At 47.8% G+C, this 22350-nt stretch overlaps 1 protein-coding gene across 2 annotated transcripts in view; it reads right to left on the reverse strand.

Moving 5' to 3' along the window:
* Nucleotides 1-3787: 3787 nt before the first annotated feature.
* The window catches only part of USP47 (ubiquitin specific peptidase 47), a 40251-nt gene continuing 21688 nt past the window's right edge, over nt 3788-22350 (reverse strand). The window contains exons 3-28 of one of the 2 annotated variants that reach the window (XM_075838154.1): nt 21822-21935; nt 21220-21373; nt 20680-20776; nt 20011-20156; nt 19137-19216; nt 18887-19036; nt 18383-18478; nt 18152-18304; nt 17152-17313; nt 16919-17047; nt 14824-14900; nt 14328-14383; nt 12574-12686; nt 11659-11763; nt 11244-11451; nt 10779-10894; nt 10479-10598; nt 8874-9627; nt 7822-7997; nt 7287-7367; nt 6627-6742; nt 6427-6545; nt 5175-5305; nt 5031-5078; nt 4789-4919; nt 3788-4387 (exon numbers count right to left, since the gene is read on the reverse strand). In XM_075838154.1, the coding sequence (XP_075694269.1) occupies nt 4213-4387; nt 4789-4919; nt 5031-5078; nt 5175-5305; nt 6427-6545; nt 6627-6742; nt 7287-7367; nt 7822-7997; nt 8874-9627; nt 10479-10598; nt 10779-10894; nt 11244-11451; nt 11659-11763; nt 12574-12686; nt 14328-14383; nt 14824-14900; nt 16919-17047; nt 17152-17313; nt 18152-18304; nt 18383-18478; nt 18887-19036; nt 19137-19216; nt 20011-20156; nt 20680-20776; nt 21220-21373; nt 21822-21935 (3807 nt within the window). In that variant the 3' untranslated portion in view covers nt 3788-4212. Of the gene's footprint in view, nt 4388-4788; nt 4920-5030; nt 5079-5174; nt 5306-6426; nt 6546-6626; nt 6743-7286; nt 7368-7821; nt 7998-8873; nt 9628-10478; nt 10599-10778; nt 10895-11243; nt 11452-11658; nt 11764-12573; nt 12687-14327; nt 14384-14823; nt 14901-16918; nt 17048-17151; nt 17317-18151; nt 18305-18382; nt 18479-18886; nt 19037-19136; nt 19217-20010; nt 20157-20679; nt 20777-21219; nt 21374-21821; nt 21936-22350 lie in introns of both variants that reach the window. The other variant, XM_075838153.1, reaches the window with a different exon arrangement.

Genomic DNA, 22350 nt, shown 5'->3' on the forward strand with positions numbered 1-22350 from the left:
ATAGATGCCGTATATTAAGCTGAAACCGTTAGGTCAGCGGGACTGACGGCGGGTCCTGCATGGCTCTGACATTACGTATCACTACACGCACGTAGACCAGCAGTGAACACTCAGATTTACCCCCCAGCGCAGCGAAGCAAAGATCTGAGGCCGGTCAATGGTGGACTCTTAACCCCTTGACTTGCTCCTGTAGGGAGAACATTGATCTGATGTGCGAGAAATCTGGATGGAAACACAAGAACAACGTTGGCTGTTATTTCTATTGTGCACTTCTCGGATCATGTAATGTAGGATTTACCGTGATCTTTGAGCTCCGTAAATAAACTATTTTAATAACTCGGTGCAGCTTGTGCCGCGTTCCTGATTTTTAAGCCGTCGCTTCATTAAAAATAAAAATAATAAATCTGCAAATATTTGATTTTAGGTGATTAGAAAGGCCGAACATGCAGGATCCTGTTGTGTTCATGGATGCAGCGCCCCCTGGTGGACTCTTGAGGAACAGCTGGCAAAATACATTGGATTGTGACACTATATAAATGGTGATCGTATTATATAGCATGCAAATTTAATAAAACCATGGGTAGAGGACTGCATGTGATTTACAATATCGGGTAACCCCCATAGATACTTTTGGCGCGATATCACGTTAATTGCGCTAATCATTGCAGTTTAGTCGCCGCGTTTTCTTGACCTAAAGTTTGGTTCAGATTAGGGACCTGATTATAAGTCAATGGGTCCCGGCCCAGATCCGGCTGTCGTGTGTGAATAGTCTTACAAGTCAGGCCTCATTTACACGAGCGTAATATACGCGCGTGCTTTTCACGCGTGTCGTACGCACCTATATTACTCTATGGGGCAGTGCAGACAGTCCGTGAGTTTTGCTCAGCGTGAGTGCGCTGAAAAAAAACTCACGACATGTTCTATAAATCTGCGTTTTTCGCGCATCACGCACCCATTGAAGTCAATGGGTGCGTGAAAACCACGAAGGTCGCACGGAAGCACTTCCGTGCGAACTGCGTGATTCGCGCAAGAGCTGTCAAACTGAATGTAAACAGAAAAGCACCACGTGCTACAAACATCCGAACGGAGTGTCTTACAGATGACCAAACCGAAGTTTACCGGGTTCGGCCGAACTTGTTTTGACCGAACCCGGCAGGAGACAGTCACTGTGCAGGGTGCTGAAAGAGTTAAACTGGTTCAGCACCCTGGACAGTGACTTCCGATTCCAATATACGTGAACGTGTAAAAAAAAAACAAAGTTCTGACTTGCCGATAACTCCCGGCTTCTTCCTCCAGTCTGACCTCCCGGGATGACAATTCAGTCCAAGTGACAGCTGCAGCCAATCACAAGCCAAGCACAGGCTGCAGCGGTCACATGGACTGCCGCGTCATCAGGGGAGGTGGGGCCAGATGTCGAGAGGCGCGTCACCAAGGCAACGGCCGGTAAGTTCTCGGTAAGTACGAACCTCTTTTTTTTTTAAACAGGTTACTCGATATGGTGATCGGAATGCACTGCCGAGGGTGCTGAAAGAGTTACTGCCGATCAGTTAACTCTTTCAGCACCATGGACAGTGACTGACGTCGACTAGACTCATCTCTATGATGGCGGCTGCACGAAAATCACGCAGCCGCGCATCATACACGGATGACACACGGAGCTGTCAAGTGCCTTTTGCCGGAGCTGTCAAGTTTTCGCTGCGTTTTTTACGCGCGCAAAACGCACACGCTCGTGTAAATGAGGCCTAAGTCAATGGGTCCCGGCCCAGATCCGGCTGTCGTGTGAATAGTCTTACAAGTCAGTTCTATACTTTACTTTTCTAGGACCATCCAATAATCCAGAAAATCTGATATCCCAGTCACAATGCCAGATTAGAGGAATTACACTGGATTATCGCCTTCATTTATTGCATTCCTGATTCACATTCATTGTTATCCATGAGGCAGATCCAGAAATAACGGTGACGTCATCTATTAAAGGAACACTCCAGGGAAACCGCGTGCTCTGTCTAGTGCAGGTCCCTGAAGGGGCGGGGCATGACTTCTACCTTTGTCCTTTAAATCACGTTCCGCCTCCTCAGGCCTTGCACTAGACGGAGTCTGTGTTTCATGTCCCTTTAATTGGCGTCAGGGAGGTGTCACAGCCCCTCCCCCCCACAGTTTCTCAGAACTTCAGAAGGAAGACACACGACTATTTATTTTTTTCAATTTATTGGCATGTTCATTGTTGTAAACAGCGGTCGGCATGAAAAAAAATAAAATAAAATAATTATCAAAACCTTGTACTGATCTGTTATAAATTATTAGATGGAGATTTCAAAACTGATGCAGAGAAATATTGTGAGTTTGGTTTTAGATCTGAAAAAATGGATTTTATGCAGTTTTATTGAAAGGAAAAAAAAAGGGGAAAGGGAAAGTTCGCAAAAACAAAAAAAAATTGTTAAAAAAAACAAACAAACCAGCGTATACAGAAGCCTATAGTACCAGGTGTGGGGGAGGGGAAAACCAACTTAAATCTGCAGCTACTTGTCCAATGTACAGAGTGATATGTAATAATCCGGGGTCTTTTTTGGGGACACGGGGGAATTTGTATTTACATTCTGAAACACAGACGATTGCTCTATTGCAAAGCGAGGCAACCAGCGGTTCTCCAGCTGCTGTGGAACTACAAGTCCCAGCAAGAACATCCACAATCTGACATTTAATGTGCGCCTCTATTTTTATACGAGTTTCTTTTGAGGCAGGGGAGGAGACGCTCACATTCTCAGCAACTTTCTAATAGAGGGATGGAATCGGAAGTCTACGTTTTCAAGGTCTCTGCTTGCGGTCAGTGAATAGACACCTTACCCTACAGGGCTCTTTAGAAGAGAGAAACATGATACATTGTAAGGGAATATTCACACCGCGCTAAAATAAAACTACGCGTAAACGGGTCAAATTCGCCAGTGTTTCTTGTGAAGCACTTTAGAAAAAAAACCCACATTTTTAGGCTTTTTTCGCAAACCTTTTGGTGCATAATTAGGACTCCCGTTGACCATGGGGACATTTGGCGCGTTTTAAGTGTCAAAGAATGGACATGACATTTATTTATTACGCGATGCGGTTTTAAGTCGTGTAACAAACAAAACGCGTTGTATGTACTAACCGCACTTTCACATTGACTTGAATGGGGAGCATTTTTTTTTACGTGTATTTCGGAGTGTAAAACACCAGAATGCGACCCAAGTATACGCTGTGTGAACAGGGCCTAACGAGTTGTGCACCCTTGTGAACAGGACTAGAGTTTGGATGCAAATGAACTTTTTCACCGACAGCAAGCAGAGATCTTGAAAATAGCGAGGCATTGAAACACACAGTCTATTCTAAAGTTGCAGACGGTTTCATTATTCACGGATTAAACTATTTTTATATTAGACCGGCCCTTTAATGATTGACACGCAGAGACAGGAGACACAATGTCCAGTGAATATTTAGGGGTTTGCTGCATTCTGCCCCTCGGAGGACGCCCCGTAGTCAAGTCCCAGCTCTTACCACACCCCGAATCCACGTTGGTATTCAGCCCGTGACGAGCAGTTCTACAGCTGCATTATCTTGCTCTACTGCTACCAACCAGCCTCAGTCTATACCTCAACACGTAGCGGCCTCCCCCTCCCACCCAGGCCGCGGCCGGCGCCCGTCTCAACCCACCGGCAGGCGAGAGACCAATCCCGATATATACAGCGGCCCGGCTCCCGCGGTGCTTCACATACGGACTATAGAACTCTCCGCCATTCATGAGGTAATGTGTGTATCAGCAAAATAAAAGTGTCCAGGCTTTATTTTACAATTTTTCCCTCCCCCAAAAGAGCCTGAAGCCATCCAGGGCTGTAGCCGCGCCCGTCTTACCTGAGCTCGGTGATGCCCACTCCTCCGCTGCGCCCGGGTAGCTTTAACTTAATATATATTTAAATATATTTCAATTCTTATTTGCACATCCCTTTCATCTTTACAGTTTAATCGACCATAGTGCAGAACATGATTAGAAGTCACAAACAAGGAACCCAGAAGGTTACTAGGCTGCTGATTGGCTTAGACAGTTGACCAATCAGTGCTGGTGTCATAGCTTCACACTCAACAAGTATCTCCCCCCGCCAAGAGGCGCGACTCCTCCCGCGGCAGTGAACCGGTCATGAAAACAAGGAACATGACTCGCCAAGATGGCCGGTGCGTCCTACGTCAGTCCTGGGCAGCGTCTTTATTGGATGCTCCGTCCAGGTAGATTTTCAGCGCCTTCTCTTTCCGGGGAGAGTAAGTCACGCGGTGTCCAGTTTTTTGCAGCCGACTGCTTTCCTTTTTCATCAGCTCGTTCCGCTGCTCGTCTGTTAATTCTGCCAGTTCCTCAGTTTTATCCCTGCGAAAATGCGATCGGGGAAAAACCAAAAAGAAAAAAAAAATCAGTATGTGACCTCCCACAAGAGCAACACTTCCTGAAATACTCTGTGCTGCTGGATGACCCTGCTCCTTCCACTATGTATCGCTCAATCTGAGCCACCCAAAAGATCAGCACACTCCTCTCCTGAAACACACTGTGCTGCGAGGGCCTGCTGCCTACACTACGTAACGCCCAGTCTGAACCCCCCCACCAGATAAACACCTCCTCTTAAATACTCTGCGCTGATTGGAAATACCCGATTCCAGCACTTGGCCTCCAAATGACAACATGAACTTCAATATCAGCACACTCCTCTCCTGAAATACTCTGTGCTGTGGACCCTGCTTATTCCACTAACACTCAGTGACCTCCTGCTTCACCTGTAAAATATCACAGCGCCGTCATCGGAGATGTACAGAGGCCAGGCATTCAGTGTCGATACTTTCGGGTTCCAGTCTAACTCCTGATGTATCTCCAGTACGGATATGTCACAGGGAAACGTCCCCCGGCCCTGGGAAAGGTAATTACACAAGATCATCAACATGGAAATGGGAACCATTACAGAATGGAGTTTGGGAATGGCCATTTGAGCACTTCTCTCCCATCACAGGGCAGGACTTACTTTTGCAAATTCTAAATTCTCCAGCGTTACGTCGCTGAGCTCACACATCTGGAAGAAGAACAAAGTAAATGTCACGTCTTGTGCACGGCAGGAAAACGGGGATCCGGAGCGACAACCCACGCGCCGCGTTACTCCTGCACTCACCTTCTCCTTCAGCTCCGTCACACTGTTGGTCTCCAGCACGACCTCATGGAACGGATCCAGTTTGAGCTGCGACGGCCTCCACTGCTTGGTGAGAAGAGACAACTGTGACATGGACTTCATCTTCTCACTCTCTGCCATGACAAACAAGGAAAGCGGGTGAGGAACGTGAGGGCGGTGAACGTACCCGGACTGCGATCCACAATGACCAGCAACACAACTGCACGAGCTTTATCATTTAACAGCTGCATACATATGTTATACCACTAGAGGGAGCTGTAACAGGGAGTCTTACTATATCCAGGAAAGAGATCAGCATGTAAATAGTGATTGGCTGACTAGGGCTGTGTTCACATCACCGTTGCCCTTCCGTTGAGGGGTGCTGTCGGGTTAACCCCTCAACGGAAACCTAAGCTTCTGTTTGCATCACCCTTGATATCAATGGTGACTGAAGCCTAGCGAATGGTTTCCGTCTGACACCGTTGTGACCGGGCTCCGTAGTTCTTGACGGAAATCAATAGTGCAGTCGACTGCTTAGGTTTCCGTTGAGGGGTTAACCCGACAGAAACCTCCGACGGAAGGGCAACGGTGATGTGAACAGGCCCCATCATGGACGTGCTGGGACCTCCCGAGCAGCCACATACTGGGGACCCTCCTCTATTAAGATTGCGCAGAGACATTTATTACGTATAAACAGGGCAGGTCTGATCACAGGAGGCCCCTCACAGATAAATAGAACGGGGGTCCCACGTCCATTCCTGCACCCCATTCATGGTCTATGGGAAAGGCAGAAACAGCCGGGCGCTGCCGTCCGCAGGCTCCGGTCTCAGACGTTGAATGGATCAGCAATGCGCATAGAAAAACGGGTAAGCATGGGACCCCCGTTCTAGGGATTGGTGGGGGTCTCAGCGATCAGACATTTATCACCTGTCCTGTTGATGGGTAATACAAGTCTATCTTGGCACAATCCCTTTAAATTAGAATCTCCTAATAAAAGGTGTCTAGACCCGGAAGATGAATGGTTTGTGTAACGCACGGGACGTCAATGACCCTCCAAAGCGAGCGGCGCTCCGGCTAATAGCGGGAATCCCAACGGGTAACCCCTGAATTATCTACATACGTCCTAATAAAGCACAGGCACAGGGGACGTCCAAAGCAGAGACCCCTCGACATGCCACAATCCGTTCATTATGTTTGGTATTTCATCGCTCGTGCGGATGAGATCGCGCTGGACACGCAGACACTTCACTTTTACCTTCCAGCACCTCCAGGAAGACTTCCCAGTTGCTTGAAATACTAATCTCATTCTCATACACGTGGTAATCCAGGAACACTGTGCCCGGGTTCTTCCAAGTTTTCTTCCGTAACCGGAATCTGCAGAAGAGATAAGAGTCATGTGATGCATTCGGTCACTGACCTAGAAGTCAATGGAGAGGGGGGTGGACGGCTGCCTACCTGTCTATGGAGAGCTCCAGGCCGCACTGCTCCCTGAGCTGGGGGATCAGATCCTCCTTAGACCGCCGCACGCTCATCCCTTTAGCGAACACGGCGTCCAGCAGGAACTTGCAAGGCTGGAAAAGAAATCACGAGGAGTCGTCGTTATTGAACTTCGAGATTGGTGGCTGCAATACCACACACAACCCCTGGACAGGTGGGGCGCTGTTCTTGGACGTATGCAGGCATGTTATTCTAATGCTGAGCAACCCCTTTAAGTGCCCTCAAGTAGGATCCATATACATTTCTGAAACTTTCTAACATATCAATCACCATTTAAGATCTCTGCTTTTATTCTAATAGAAACCGTTTCCATTCAGTGTCTGATAACACATCCTTGACCTAGTCCTGTTCACATTGGATCATAAGAGTGCTCTGAAAACAGAAATCAGCTGTGTGAGCAGGACTAGGTTAGGATGAGTTTTCAGCCTTTGGGTGTAACAAATGATCTCATTCACTTACAGCAAGCAGAGTTCTTGAAAATGGTGAGGAATTGAAACAGGTCTAAGAAAATTGCAGGACGTTTCACTCTACAGCGAATAATCTTAATTTACATAAGACTGGATGAGTCATTTATTAATACAGTAAAATATTAAACAGAGCCGCCCCCCTCCCCCGCACCTCCGGCTCGTTCACCAGGAGTTGGAATATTTTCACTCTGTATTCTCCTTTCTTCAGGGCCCGGCCGAGCCGAATCGTGATCTGAAAGTGAAGAGATAATGGAGATTGTTTGGTGCTTGTAATATAGGACATGGCCGGTCCCAGGATACATGTGACTCGTGTGCATCACTCACATCCGAAGCTGCATCAAAATGCTGCTAATACTCACAAGCCGCGTGCCAGAGGTGAGCGCCCGCAATGCAGTGCACATTAAGAGATGAATTTATCTAGGCCACAGTGTCGAATGTAAAGACTACACTTCCCTCAATGCAATGCAGCACAGTCTACCATATACAGACACTGAACCAGCAGAGGTAGGCGAGGAGATGTGCAGTCAAGCCGCCTGAGAGCCAACAGGAAAACAGCAGAATCTGGAGGGAGCGACACATTTGTCGCAGATTTTGTTGCGGATTCGGAGCAGGTCTCGTTCTTTTGCATCGCAACGGGTAAAATCTGCGACGTGTGAACTCAGACTAACTAACCGAACTATAAATACCTTGTGGTCGTCAGAAAAGGAGGAGAGGGTTTCGTTCAGGCGGACGCTTTCGAACTCCTGGTTGCTGGCGTAAACGCGGAAGACTTTAAACTGGGAGGACGAGACCCCCACGAAGGGCTCCAGCTGCTGCTTGAACGCGGAGAGGGTGATTCTTTTATCTACATTCACCAATAAACCTGTAAGAAGGAGAAACGTATCAGCAGCAGAAGACGCCGTCACTTCATAGAGGTTTATACTCCTCCGCGCCGCTGCCCAGTCTGATCATTAATACATCTGAAAGGGGCATCGCCGTGGGCAGCCGGTCACAATAACTCTACGGGCAGAGAATCAAGGGGGTGTAGATTAGGAAAACATGGCTGCTCTCTTCCAGAAATACCGCCGCACCCTTGTGTCTAGTATTACAGCTCATCTCCACTCCGGTAAATCTGAGGTGCAATACCATATATAGCCCCTTGGCCAGAGTGGCGCTGTTTCTGGAAGCAGTCACGTTTTTCTAATCTCGATTTGAAGGGGTTTTCGTTGTCTCCGTAAAACGGTGAAAGCTCAGCTGCGTTTTGGGATGGATTTAACCCATAGAGAAAAAAACCGAGCTTCGTTAGGTGCGTTAATTCCTTCATTTTATCAATTAAAGTAACAACCAAACCGTACGAAAAACTTTGCGACTACAACGCTTTACTTCGCAACCTCCAGAGCTGCACACAATAGTCCACTATCAGGAATCAGAGGGGACATTGCTGGTAGACGCACCTGTAACAACTCGACTAAGAACGGTGGACTGCAGCTCTGGCTGTGACTGGAGTATGCAACTCAATAGAATTACAAGTCAGATAAAGCAAAGTATTTGCAAAGTTGTTCGACATTATATGGAGATATTACCCGTGGCATTTTTAGTGGATTCTACACGGTGAAGTCGATGATTATACTCACGCGTTTGCACCACGCTGGCCCTTATCCATAGCTACGAGGCTGGGGCCGGGTAACTTCATTTTTTTTATTTTTTTTAACGTGAATTATAAAAAACGAAATCATTCAATTAAAAAAACAAAACTTACATTTTTGTGCTTCCCCGATCCCTTCCATCCCAGAATGCATCTCTGCTTTGAAATACATGTACTGGGCCTCCCCCCGGCTCTTCCCGCTGTCATCGTATTCGCTGTCGGTCCCGGAATCTTCTTCGGCCGTGTCCCACGTTTCCTTCTTTCCCTCGTTGGCTTTGGACCTCCGGCTGCTGGTGATACTGTGGGAGTCGAGCCCGTTGGCCAGGGGGACGGGCGCATTGTCCGCATTGCACAGGGTGTCGCTGCTATGGCTTGAGCTCAGAATGTCGCTGTCCACGGAGCTCGTGCTCCGGTCATTATTGAGATCAGAGTCCGATCGCTCTTCAGATGGGAAGTTGTTTTCGGGGTCAGCGGTGAGAATCCGGTTCTCGAGTTCTCTGTTGTCGGCCGACCCCGAGGAATCCGCCTCGTTTAGAGGAGAGTCAATGTTTTCGAAGTCGCTGCCCTCCGTGCTTTTACTGCTGTCCCCATTCCCGCTCTCTTCCTGCTGCTGGAGGGAGAGGGACTTGAGTTTTTCAGTGCTTTCCTCCAATATGGCGTCCACGGATTTGGTGCTACCTTTTGATCGCTCACAAAAATCCCCGCATGGCTTTGGACAGGTCGAGCGCTTGGCCGGGGCGCCCGGCGCATGTTCCGGTAATGAAACGTACAATCGGATGGTGTTGGCGTGACGGTCGAGGAGCTTCCACAGGTGAGAGTCCGGAAACTTCAGCTGGTGGTCGATTGAGTCCGAGCTCTCCACAAACACCTGTGACAAAAAGTCAGACACCCTCACACATCACGGACCGGCCTTGCACCCCGTACACCTCGCACCGACCGTCCCCCCCCCCAATCTGATGACTCGGCAATCGCTACGCAAGTCACGAAAGGGGCGAATACAAAAAGATTTCAAATAGGACGATTTCTCCTGCAGAGAACGGTCATATTGTGCGAGTCATTGTATCTTTACATTACGCCGTGCGTTGTTTCCACAGGCGACAATAAATCCTAGTCGTACCATTTACCGCGAGAATAACGTCTAATCATCAACGATCCCGCTCATAGGGAAGATTGATGGTTTGTAACGGATATGAACCGTGGTCAATAACCATCAAGTCAAGGCGGCGCGACTAAATGGCGGCAATATCGTGACTCGTGCATTAACCCTTCGCAGCCAGACGCTTTCTCGGTCACAAGGGCTAAAAAGCTACGATCTCATTTAAACGAGGGGCAACGCGAAGATAGGTAATATCCCAATATACGCCTAATATATTGCATTGGGACGCTCATCAGATTGGAGAAGAAATCGGGGCTTTCCCACTGTATGAATTGATGCTCAAAGATTAGAGCCGGAGGACCCCCACATGAGCCAAGAAGAAGGGATCACAACGCAATGAATTTTTGTTCCCAAAATGGCATCACCCCCAATCAAGCATCGTGTCCGAACTGCATCATAGCCCCCGTGCTTTACACTGCGACTCCGAAGCAACGCTACACGGGGATTGCCGCCATTATGGGGGGTGGGATGAACGGGATGTTGTGCTTTAACGTGTGGCGGTCTCTGGCGGGCTTCAGCGGTCAGACGCCTTTATCAGTATGCGATGCCTCCAAAACACTTACCTTATTGCTTCTGAAGAACCCTTCGGCCTTCAGCGTTTTATTGGGCACAGAGAGGAGACGCAGGTCATTATAGCAGCGTTCCAGAACAATCCGCATGTGTTCCGGCGGCAAATCGATGCTCTGCAATAACAACAACAGGCCGAACGTGAAATACAAAGTGAACACGACAAAAACCCAGGATGAAATACGGACCAACGGGCCGGACACAAAGCTTCAGCCGGCTGGTATATTCAGCGTGGGGTTAAAGGGGCACAACACAGAGAACATGAGATTAATGCCGACATTCACACTCAACCCGACCTTAGCGATCAGATCCATAAACTCCTGGATGGTTTGACTGAGATAGGCCCGGACGCTGACGGGGGGGGCGATGCTTTCAGTCTTCAGGTTCACCACATACACCTTGACCATCACCTCTGGAGACAAAACAGACACGGCAATAAGTGCAAACGCGACAGACGGGTCACGTGATGGACAGACCTGGTGCGATCACGGCGAACGCCGCCAAAGCCAAATTGCTGGGCAGAAATATTGGGCTGCGCGCGGGCGGGTAAAAGGGGTTTTGGCTGCACGTTACATCACCCTACCCAAGGATTCAGTAGCCAAGGACTAAAGCCGCCCATACACATTAGGTAGCCATTGCTCCTGATCCCCCCCCCCCCCACATACACGTATACTCTGGGCTCGGCACGTTTATTTCAATGAAAAGAGGGGAATAAGCTGCGGCCGGACCCCCGGCTCACACTACGATCTCGGCTCTCTCACCTCCGGGTTTGTACAGTTGGAACACCTGGTCCGGCCGCTTGGTTTCCAAAAGAAGATCAAACATGTAGGAGGACTTGACGCCGCCAAGCAGGAGTCCCATTGGCCGATCTTCTTCATCCTCATAAGACCGCTCCAAGTAATCGTGAAACTCGTCGTACTTCACCAATCGGCAGCAGTCCAGGGGAACGACGCCTTCCAAATCCATTATCTGGAACGGTCATGGTCAGAGCCGTCAGCACAGGTCATGGTCAGAGCCGTCAGCACAGGTCATGGTCAGAGCCGTCAGCACAGGTCATGGGGGGGGAGCTGGTGGGAAATATTGCTCTCCCCTGTACATTTGAGTAATTTAATACATTCCGGCCCTCGCCCTGATGACAGTTCTGCCTGTCAGAGAAGAACATGTAACACATCGTACCTTATACGCCATCTCCACGGCCTCCTTCATGGTCTTGTCCTTGTGAACTTCCAGTTTATTCTCCGTCAGGGTTTGTTTGAGAGGATTCATGCAGAAAAGCTTCAACTGGAAGAGAACAGACCGGCCCTTAACCCCTCCACTGCCACGCACGCCTGTGATACATCATCACTAAACACTTACCGCGAAAAGAATAGGCGGCCTGGAGCTTAAACTTATTATAATATCACCGCCCAGAGGATTTCAAATGACACCAGGCGGAAAGAGCTTTATGTAATATTCAGGGTGCTGCACCCATTTATAGTCCGGGAGCAAGAGGAGAAACGTGTAAGCAAGGGGGGAGTGGGCAGGAAGATCCCAACCTGTCAGGGGCCTTTTAAACGGGCCAATGATCGGGCAAGCGCTCGTTCAGACTGATCGTGTCTTTAAAGGCAGCAGACAATATGATCGTGATCGGCAGAACGGTGTAAAGGACGACGCGCTGCGGAGACGAACGATTGTTGCAACGATGGCCCGTCACCATACATGAAAGGAGCAAACAAGCGCCGATCAATGAGCCGTCGTGTTGATCGGCGCTCGTTTTCACGGCCAATATTGGACCTTTAGCGTCACATCGGATCACGATCTGGATCTATGAGATTTTGTGTCTCCTCAGTTCTGGTGATGATCTATTCCTGTAGACATAAGTGACATGTATGGACTCCGCACGCCCTGAACGGTTATTTGTGCGTCTCAGACTCGGCTTGGGTCGGACTTTCCGAGGAGCGTCATGTGCTGCGGGGTCAGGTGACGGATTTTAGAATATATATATGTATATATGAGCAGGGGGGGGTTTGATAGGATTTTTTTGATTCATAATAAAGGTTGTATTTGTTCTCACAGTTTAAGGGTTAACACAGGACATGGCTCGCCGCTTACTTTACACGTATTCCGCTCAATCTCGCGCTGCCGCTTCTCCTCCTCTTCTTGTTCCTTCTCTTTCTGCACCAGATGTTTTATGTGATCTGGAAATTCTGAGGCTTCGAGAAACTCTGCAAAGTAAAGCACACTGACAGTTTTTTGGGAGGGAAACAGTCAGCAATCATGCACAAAGACACACGAACGGCTCAGCGGCGCTCCAATAATACAGGGTGGCAGTAAGTTTCTAAATCACAGGTTGGTACAGAGCCTGGAAATTTACAAAATGCAAACAACTAGAGCAAGCTGCGTACAGACACTGAACAAGCAGGAACTGTTGTGAGGTTTAAGACCCTGAATCCTGCAAAATAGTGAGTGCAGCTCTGGAGTATAATACAGGATATAACTCAGGATCAGTACAGGATAAGTAATGTAATGTATGTACACAGTGACTTCACCAGCAGAATAGTGAGTGCAGCTCTGGAGTATAATACAGGATATAACTCAGGATCAGTACAGGATAAGTAATGTAATGTATGTACACAGTGACTCCACCAGCAGAATAGTGAGTGCAGCTCTGGAGTATAATACAGGATGTAACTCAGGATCAGTACAGGGTAAGTAATGTATGTACACAGTGACTCCACCAGCAGAATAGTGAGTGCAGCTCTGGAGTATAATACAGGATGTAACTCAGGATCAGTACAGGATAAGTAATGTAATGTATGTACACAGTGACTCCACCAGCAGAATAGTGAGTGCAGCTCTGGAGTATAATACAGGATGTAACTCAGGATCAGTGCAGGATAAGTAATGTAATGTATGTACACAGTGACTCCACCAGCAGAATAGTGAGTGCAGCTCTGGAGTATAATACAGGATGTAACTCAGGATCAGTACAGGGTAAGTAATGTATGTACACAGTGACTCCACCAGCAGAATAGTGACTGCAGCTCTGGAGTATAATACAGGATGTAACTCGGGATCAGTACAGGATAAGTAATGTAATGTATGTACACAGTGACTCCACCAGCAGAATAGTGAGTGCAGCCCTGGAGTATAATACAGGATGTAACTCAGGATCAGTACAGGGTAAGTAATGTATGTACACAGTGACTCCACCAGCAGAATAGTGAGTGCAGCCCTGGAGTATAATACAGGATGTAACTCAGGATCAGTACAGGGTAAGTAATGTATGTACACAGTGACTCCACCAACAGAATAGTGACTGCAGCTCTGGAGTATAATACAGGATATAACTCAGGATCAGTACAGGATAAGTAATGTAATGTATGTACACAGTGACTCCACCAGCAGAATAGTGAGTGCAGCTCTGGAGTATAATACAGGATGTAACTCAGGATCAGTACAGGATAAGTAATGTAATGTATGTAAACAGTGACTCCACCAGCAGAATAGTGAGTGCAGCTCTGGAGTATAATACAGGATATAACTCCGGATCAGTACAGGATAAGTAATGTAATGTATGTACACAGTGACTGCACCAGCAGAATAGGGAGTGCAGCTCTGGAGTAGAATACAGGATGTAACTCAGGATCAGTACAGGATAAGTAATGTAATGTATGTACACAGTGACTCCACCAGCAGAATAGTGAGTGCAGCTCTGGAGTATATTACAGGCAGCACATTATATTTTGCACAATACGAACCATTTTCCCAGTGGACAGAAACATTATCGATAGTTAAAGTATTTGACTCGATAATCTCACATCTATGGTTGGCTTTACTTACACAGACACTACAGGGTTACTCACTTGCATTTCTGGCTGGGTTCTTCAGACGGTACATTAACATATACGCATTAGTGGAACTGCAGGGAATAAAACCAAACTGAAATACATCATCTATCACATGTCCCATTAAGTTCGGTTAATTATAAGGGAAATTACTAGACAACATATTAGAATAACACTGTTTATGGGATCACTATCGAAGCAATTCCCTAAAACTTTGAGGTATAGCAAAGAAAAATAAAAGTGTAGAAGGAAACATTTTTTGTGTCATTTTAATGGCATGAATTAGATTTTATTCTGTGGAAGAGAAATTATGTGCTTGTCATTTTTTTCTTTAATTTTAAGAACTTCCCAGGCAGCGATTATATTGGGGTCGCACTCCCTTCCTGTATAGACGGCGCAGCACGGGGTGCGCGCTTTACGACAGCTGACATTTTCTGACCACACGTTCATTCCCTTTAAGAATTTAAGATCAGACAATGATGTCACCAACTAAGGAAATTCAAGTGGCACCCACCTAGCGAAGGCACTGGAGTAGTAACCGCGATTTGCTGTAGATCCTCCATAGGTTTTCTTAATGTCCTCCGGAGTGATCTGTAAAAATAAAACATGGCGCTCATTCCATAATTCAATGCTCCATTCTGACAGGTGTAAATACAGAAACCCGAAAATGCATAAACACGGAGATCGGCGCGCGGAAAATCCTACATCGTTATATTCAATAGGACCAAATAAGAGTCTCCAACGCAACAGCGGCAGAATAACGGGACGTTTTTATACCAATGAGGAACATGGCAGCCGGTCCCAATATCACATAATCATTCAGGTTCGGACCCAAATTTTGCTTCCACGATACAAATGAGAATGTTTTGTATTATTGCTTAGCGCGCTATGTGGGGACTTATCTGTTGACTTTCTACAGTTCATGGCTGGAGAGATAAGCGGTGATCAGGGAGGTGATCAGGGAGGTGACGGGAGACGCGCGCTGCCCGACTTGCAGTATGGAGTCTGCCTCGTACATTTGCAATCTATGCCGATGTCGTGTCATATATGCATACGTGGCCTATCGACTATAAACCTCGCACAGCAGCATTTATTTTGCGGGATCTCTTAGGATTAAACCGCTCAGCAGACGACGGCCGATCAATTGTGCGGTGAACGTAGCACCGGATTAATGAAGAAAAAGAAAAAAAAAGTAATAAAGAAGTTAGAAATGATTGTAGATCTTGAAGACGGAGTCAGTTATTCAGCCTGTGCCTGCGGCTCCATAGACGGGGACCGTGTCAGGGAATCAAATTCTGGCTGCCCCCGAGTGATCAGGAAGAGGCTGCTTGTAAATGGAGGGATTGGGATAAGAAGAAGCAGGGGCAGAAACAAATACTGAAAGATTTTAGAAGCACTTCGGCTACATTCACACGAGCGTGGGCAACCTCGGACGTGAAAAGCTGGGTGCCCCCGTGCGGGACGCGTTGTTACGGATCTCCCATATACCAGAGTCTATGGGGGGGGGGGGGGATGCGTGAAAAGCAGGAAAATAGGACATGTCTTATTTTTTCACGGACCCTTCACACGCTTGGTCGTATAACATTGAAGTACATGAGTCCGTTGTTTTAACAGCCGTCACACGGACGACTTATACGCTGGTCTGAATGAGCCCTCAGACATTAAGGCTTCAGCAGCGAGTTACTATTTGGCTCCTGCGATGTATCCGGGCCTGATAAGAATCAATTAGAAGAAGGGCCCTTTTACACGGGCCAATGATAGAGAAAATAATCCCAGAACGCTCGTTCCCAATCATTGCTCTGTGTAAACAAGGAGACGATCAGCCGATGAACGAGCAAACACTCATCGGCTGATCGTATCGTTTCTGCAGCAGAAAATATTCTGGATGTCGGCAGCGCATCTCTCGGTGTAAACAGGGAGACGCGCTGCCGACATAATAGAAATGTATGGGGACGAGCGGTCAGAGTAACCAGCGCTCATCGCCATTCATAGAACCTTGTGAAAGGAGCAAATGAGCCCCGATCAATGAGCTGCCTCATTGATTGGCGCTCGTTTACACGGCCCACGTCAGCAGGACCCCAAGTCCGTTCCCTTTATGAGCGGGAATGGGAGAAATCTTATTTCCATACACTTCACTGCACAGCAATATTGCCAGGTATGTTTGGGGGCTACATGAAGTCGGTCTAGTCAGGGGTGTAATGGTTTAGGATCACATGGCCACGCAGCCACTAACACATCTGAAAAACCCAACACACGTGGTTTAGAAAATCCTACAAGATGACAGTAAGGGTAAATTCACACGCAGCAGGTTTGTTGCAGAAATTTATGCAAATGAAAAACAGTTCCATACATGAGTGCGGCTGCAGAAGGGGCGTGGGGTTTTTCTAACTGAATTCCGATAAATGAGACAGTCGCAGAAACTTCTGCCACAGATCAGCCTCGTGTGAATCTACCCAGAGAGAACGCTGCGGTAGAGAACTGCGCGCTCCAGTAACCACATTGTACGTACATCGTCCACTAGAATGGAAGATCTTGCTGTTACAGTAGCGGTAAACCTGCCATATGTGAATAAAGACTAAAGATGGTGTCGCTGTGACCAAAACACTCACCCGGCTGACGTGCTGATCATTGAAGCTGTACCACTGGTCGTCACTGAAGGACTTGATACAGGCGTAGTAATGCCCCCCCGCAGCGCTGCCCGAATGGACCATCACAGAAAAGAGTTCATACAAGGAATTCTGGAAAATGGAAGTTTCGTGTAAGTATTCATAATCGCCGTTTATCTGTACAAATTAGAATTTCCGACCGCCATCCCGCGCTTTGCCTGCCAGACGCCATTTACCTTTTCTAATGACTTGTTTGGCTTGTCAACGCTGTTGCTGCTTTCGAGACAAATTCCTTCATCCAGGGTGTCATCTGTGCAGAAATCATTGCTCATCTGGTCGCTGTGGCAGCTGCCCTCATTCTCGGCCCCGCTGTCCGTGCAGCTCTCTGTCTGAGGGGACTTCTTGAGGACACAAAACAATACAAGAGGGAGCGGTAAATGTTACGGACGTCTCTCATCTCATAAGAAGCTGCGTGGTTAAAGGGGTTGTCCACTACTGGACAACGGATGACCTATCCACCCATAGGTCATCAATTCACCATCTGGGAGGGACCGACCCCCGAACCGTTAAGCTGCTCCAGCTGCCTCCGAGCGCCGGACGTACATGCCAGAAGCAGTTGGCTCCAGCCACGGAATAGCGACGAGCTGCAGCTCTGCTCCCGGCTCCGTACATTGCATAATGGGCCATAACACCCGGTGCCCGGAGATAGCCAGAGCTGCTTAACGGTGGGGGGTCCGGGTGTCAGATCCGCACCGATGATATACGGACAACCTATCCGGTGGATAGGTCATCAGTTGTTATGTAGTGGACGATCCCTTTAAATAAATCACACGAGGAGCAACACCTTACACATTGTGAACAATTCGACAATAATTCATCAATACTGCCGGCGACTAAATTATTAAGCTCCAATGTTAGATTCTGATTGCAATAAAAGTTTATCTTAATCCAATGGAAGAGATTTGTGCTGCTGTGTTTATCTCACAGGATTATTTAGACCACACACACACAATTGTAACAAACCCTCAGCTGTGAGATATATTAGGTCTGTATAGGTTTTCAGCAAGCCAAGACGTTGAAAATGTTTAGGCTCTGGCCACATCTACATAGTTGTTGTTTGCAACAGAAACCACGATGCATTGCCAGATCCATTGTACACCGCTGGCGCCCGTCTATCGTGGCGTCCATTATAATTCCGTGTCAGACGTGAAAACTTGAAATGCCACAAAAACGTACCTCATCTTCAACGTCGATAAACGGACTCATGTCCAGCTCTTCGGGGAAGGTCATGCGGTCGTTCAGCTTGATGCGGTGCATGCTGGTGTAGTCAAAGTCGAATCTCTTCAGTTGTAGAGTCAGGAGATACGGAAAGTGCAGAAACCGCAGGCCCTGCGGAGGGAAAGCGGTCACGCTCAGTTCTGCGGTGGCGACTTAAACAGCGGAGTAATAAGCGTCTGGACGCCTCACCTTCCTGGCATCGCATTTCTTCTTGCAGCGCTCACAGAAGTATTGGTTCTGCCCATCCAGCGTCTCGGGCTGAATGAAGGCGTGCAGGGCTTCTTCCTGGTATTGATGAGAGACAATTAGACCAATCCCTGCAGGATTGTCAGAACAGGAGAAGTAAAGACGTGAGCCTCACATTACCCTAAACCAGAACTGCTGAGGTGGCAACTCCCTAAAATACATCTAAAAGCTGATTGGTTTACGAATATCATTTTACTCCATATATTCCTATAGGCGGCGCAGGATTTTTTTGTGCAGAATCGGAGCCGCCATGTACCCGGCAGAAACCCAATATGACCTATTATTGGATCACACAAGCTCGTAAAAGCAGCAATTCCAACGAGGGAAATCACAGTATGAGGAATTGCTATACATGCAAGTAGCCCTTAAATACGGAGCGCGTGCAGAGATCGAGCTTTACATATTTTCCATAGTCCAATAAGACGATAAGCTCCAAGATATACGCACCACGCTGCCAAACGCTGTGTTGGAGCCATAAGGCCTGATGACGAGCGGGATATCCAGGAAGGTGTCAATCCGCCAACTCTCGTAGCCGCACTCCAGGCAGCGCACGTAGTCCTTCAGCTTGCCCTGGTACAGCTGATTGATGAGGTCAGCCTGCCACACACATGAAACACATCTAGGAGGATTAAAGGGCCGTTCCCCCGGTTGATAACCTGCGCTGATCGGCTTCCGGGAGAGGTCACTGGACACTTACCTGCTCCGTCTGCTTCCACTTCTGCTCCAGTGCATCAAACATGACCCTGCACAGCTCCTGTACATCGTGCTGCTGCCACGCTGCCGGAACACAGGACACAAACGCATCACATCACTTGTATGGAAGCGAATAAACCAGTCACAGCGGAGGATGAAGTTGTGGTTTAAAGGGGTTTTCCAGTTATAAGACATTGATGGATTATCCCCAGGATAGGCCATCAATATCGGATTGGTGGGGGTCCGACTCTCGGCATCCCAGCCGATCAGCTGTTTTTGCCACTGCGCTGTACTGTGAATCGCCGACACTTGTAGTTCACCGTATTACAGACTTTTCCCCTTCCCATTTGGCTGCAGCAGCCAAAATCGGCCGGTGTAATAGGGGAATTAGTTCTGAATCGAACAGCAAAAAGTACGTCTGTTCATATTGCGTTTAGCCTTCTGTTCGAGGTAGAGGCGAGGAGATATTTCCCGACATATGCCACTGTATTGGCATTCACCGTTGCACGCGCCGCCCATAAGAACCTATTGCAAAACCAAAGGCTGCTCGGCTTACATTTTTTGTGTGCCTTTGTACGGAGGAAAAAGCGCAGTATTCCATGCTAATCCGTACCATTAAAAATAAGGGTATACCCCCCTGACATACGGCACAAGGACACTCGTTGGGCATACACCAAATCAATAGGGCCTTACGGAGACATTCGGTGTATGAGCCGGGAGACTTTCCAGCTCTGGAGGATTAAAGGGCTTTTAATGAATTACAATGTTCTTAAGTAATGTAGGGCCAGTTCACACTTCACATCATGACTTCCTGCCATACAACACCCTATATCACAGCTTCAAGGAGCCCTATGTCCTTCATCAGAATCTGCGGTTACCTTCACTGCTGTCCCAGCCAAAGCTCCTGGTCACGTCCGTCGTTTCGATCGCCCGCTTTTTACTGGTTTGCAGTAAGACAAATAATCTCTGCAGCTGGTAGGGGATGCTGGTGACTGGGTCTTCCTCCGACTCCTCAAACGCCCACCTGAAAGTACAGAAAATATTATTTTTACCAAACACAAGTAATTGGTCAACTGGAATAAAAAAAACAAAACAAGTCTCTGACCACTGCAGCGGAGCGGCTTTTTATTCTACATTTTTACTAAAATAAAATTAAAAAAAAGGTATACAAATTAAACGAGAATGTAAACGTACTAAAAGATGGCGCCTACATAAAGTACAACTCGACGGAAACATCGCTAATGCTTTCCGTTCATCACCATTCCGGCTGGCTTCCGGTTTTCCGACAGAATCAATAACGCAGTCGACTCCGCTATTGATTCCGTCGGAAAACCGGAAACCAGCCGGAATGGTGATGAACGGAAAGCATTAGCGATGTTTCCGTCACCACCGAGATCAATGGTGACTGAAACGGAAGCTGTGCTGTCACTTTCACTTTCCGTTGCGACGTTCACCCGACGGAACGGAAATGAACGGTGATGTGAACAGGCCTTTACACAATATCATAAAGTTTAAATGTTTGAAGCACAACTTAGGACAATACTGACTTGTACAGAGCATTCCGAAATTCTGGCGTCATAAACAGCGTTTGGAGAAGACTGTTCAAGTAGCAGGTCATGGCCTGGTTCACTAAACCCACATAACCTGAGAATAGAGAGAAGGGAGAAGTCAGGACAGAGAAGAACGACGCTGAAATAGGAGTAACAAACCAATGTACGGTCTGTAATACACAGTCCTGGCTCTTCAGACTCAGGCCTAATTCACATGACCGTGTTCGGTCCTTGACATACGGTCCACATGTCAGCAGTGCTGGGAGGAACGCTACTAGCACCATAGTTACGTATGATGCCAGGAGTCCCTGCCTCGCTGCAGGACAACTGTCCCGTACTGTAATCATGTTTTTAGTACAGGACAGTAGTTCCACGGAGAGGCAGGGACTCCTAGCGTCGTACATAACTATAATGCTAGGAGTCCGGCTCCCTGTAGTGTGTTCGTCCGGGATACGCGGCCGACATGCGGACCGTATATCACGGACCGAACACGCTTGTGTGAATTAGGCCTAACGATATAAGAATGATTGGGATTACCGGTGTCGGATTTGCTGAGAAGTGATGAATAGGAGTAGTTCTGACTGACATAATCACTGGTGCAGCCCACGGTGCCATCTCTGGGGAGGGGTCCAATGAACTTTTCTTGGGTGCTGTCATCGAGGCCGCTGCTGTCTGCCGTCCCAGACTCGTCCTAGAAACGCAGCAAAAGAGAGGGAAGACGACAAGATCAGGGCACAGAACACCGGATGCGTCATGTACAGGTAAGGGTTAATGTTTCGCTTCACTCCAAAGCGTCAGCCTTTTGGATAAATTTGCTCCTGTAAGTATTTGACACGAGAAGAATCCAGCGAGCCTGGAGCAAACCCATGAGAACAAACAAACTCCACGTGCACGAGGCGCCTGGTGGGTTTCTTACCTGGGACCCCTGTGATATAAGGCGACAGTGCAGACCACTGAGCCACCATGCCGTAAACTCTGCCGACGCAAGGACTAGTGTGAACGGGGGTTAATGTGAAGCCGGTGCGGTGGGATAAAAACTGAATAAAGGGCAGTGCAGAGATTTACAGCCGATGCCGCTGGTTCTCTACAAAGAACTTTTATGTATTAGTATTTATAGTATAGAGTCCGGGGCTTCTTACCGACGTCAGCTGAGGCTGCTCCCCATTCTTATCAGTTAAGTGAAGAAAATTCTTCTTTCCTGCCTCAAAACCGGCGCCCAGTAATGACCGGTCCCGAGTGGCGTCCAGCTCGGTCTGAAACACAAAACAGGACACAAATGTAAATCAGGTGAACAGAAAAATGGATTTATACTGAATCCAGCCAATAGACATGAGAATATCCCAGGATTGAGATCCCAGGGGGCAGCATGCGTGATCACTTATATATTGTGCTCTCCAATGGAGACGGCCACCAGAATCCACAAGTTGTTTGTGCTCCGTCAAGTGTCCATGGGGGACCACAATACTCAGCGCACGTACGATCACATGATCGTTTCCGAATTCCCCAACACCGTAATAAATGCTAAAAGCTGCAGTCAAGAATCCTCCGGGAGCACGGGCCCCCGGATAAGGTGAAACATTGACCTACAAGGGTTAGTAGACGTTTCAATATAAAGAAGTTTCTGGCTAATTAAATAGAAGACCCCATCAGTGCGTGGTCGCTACAATA

Source organism: Rhinoderma darwinii, chromosome 9, assembly GCF_050947455.1.
Source record: "Rhinoderma darwinii isolate aRhiDar2 chromosome 9, aRhiDar2.hap1, whole genome shotgun sequence".
In the NCBI taxonomy this organism is placed as follows: domain Eukaryota; kingdom Metazoa; phylum Chordata; class Amphibia; order Anura; family Rhinodermatidae; genus Rhinoderma; species Rhinoderma darwinii.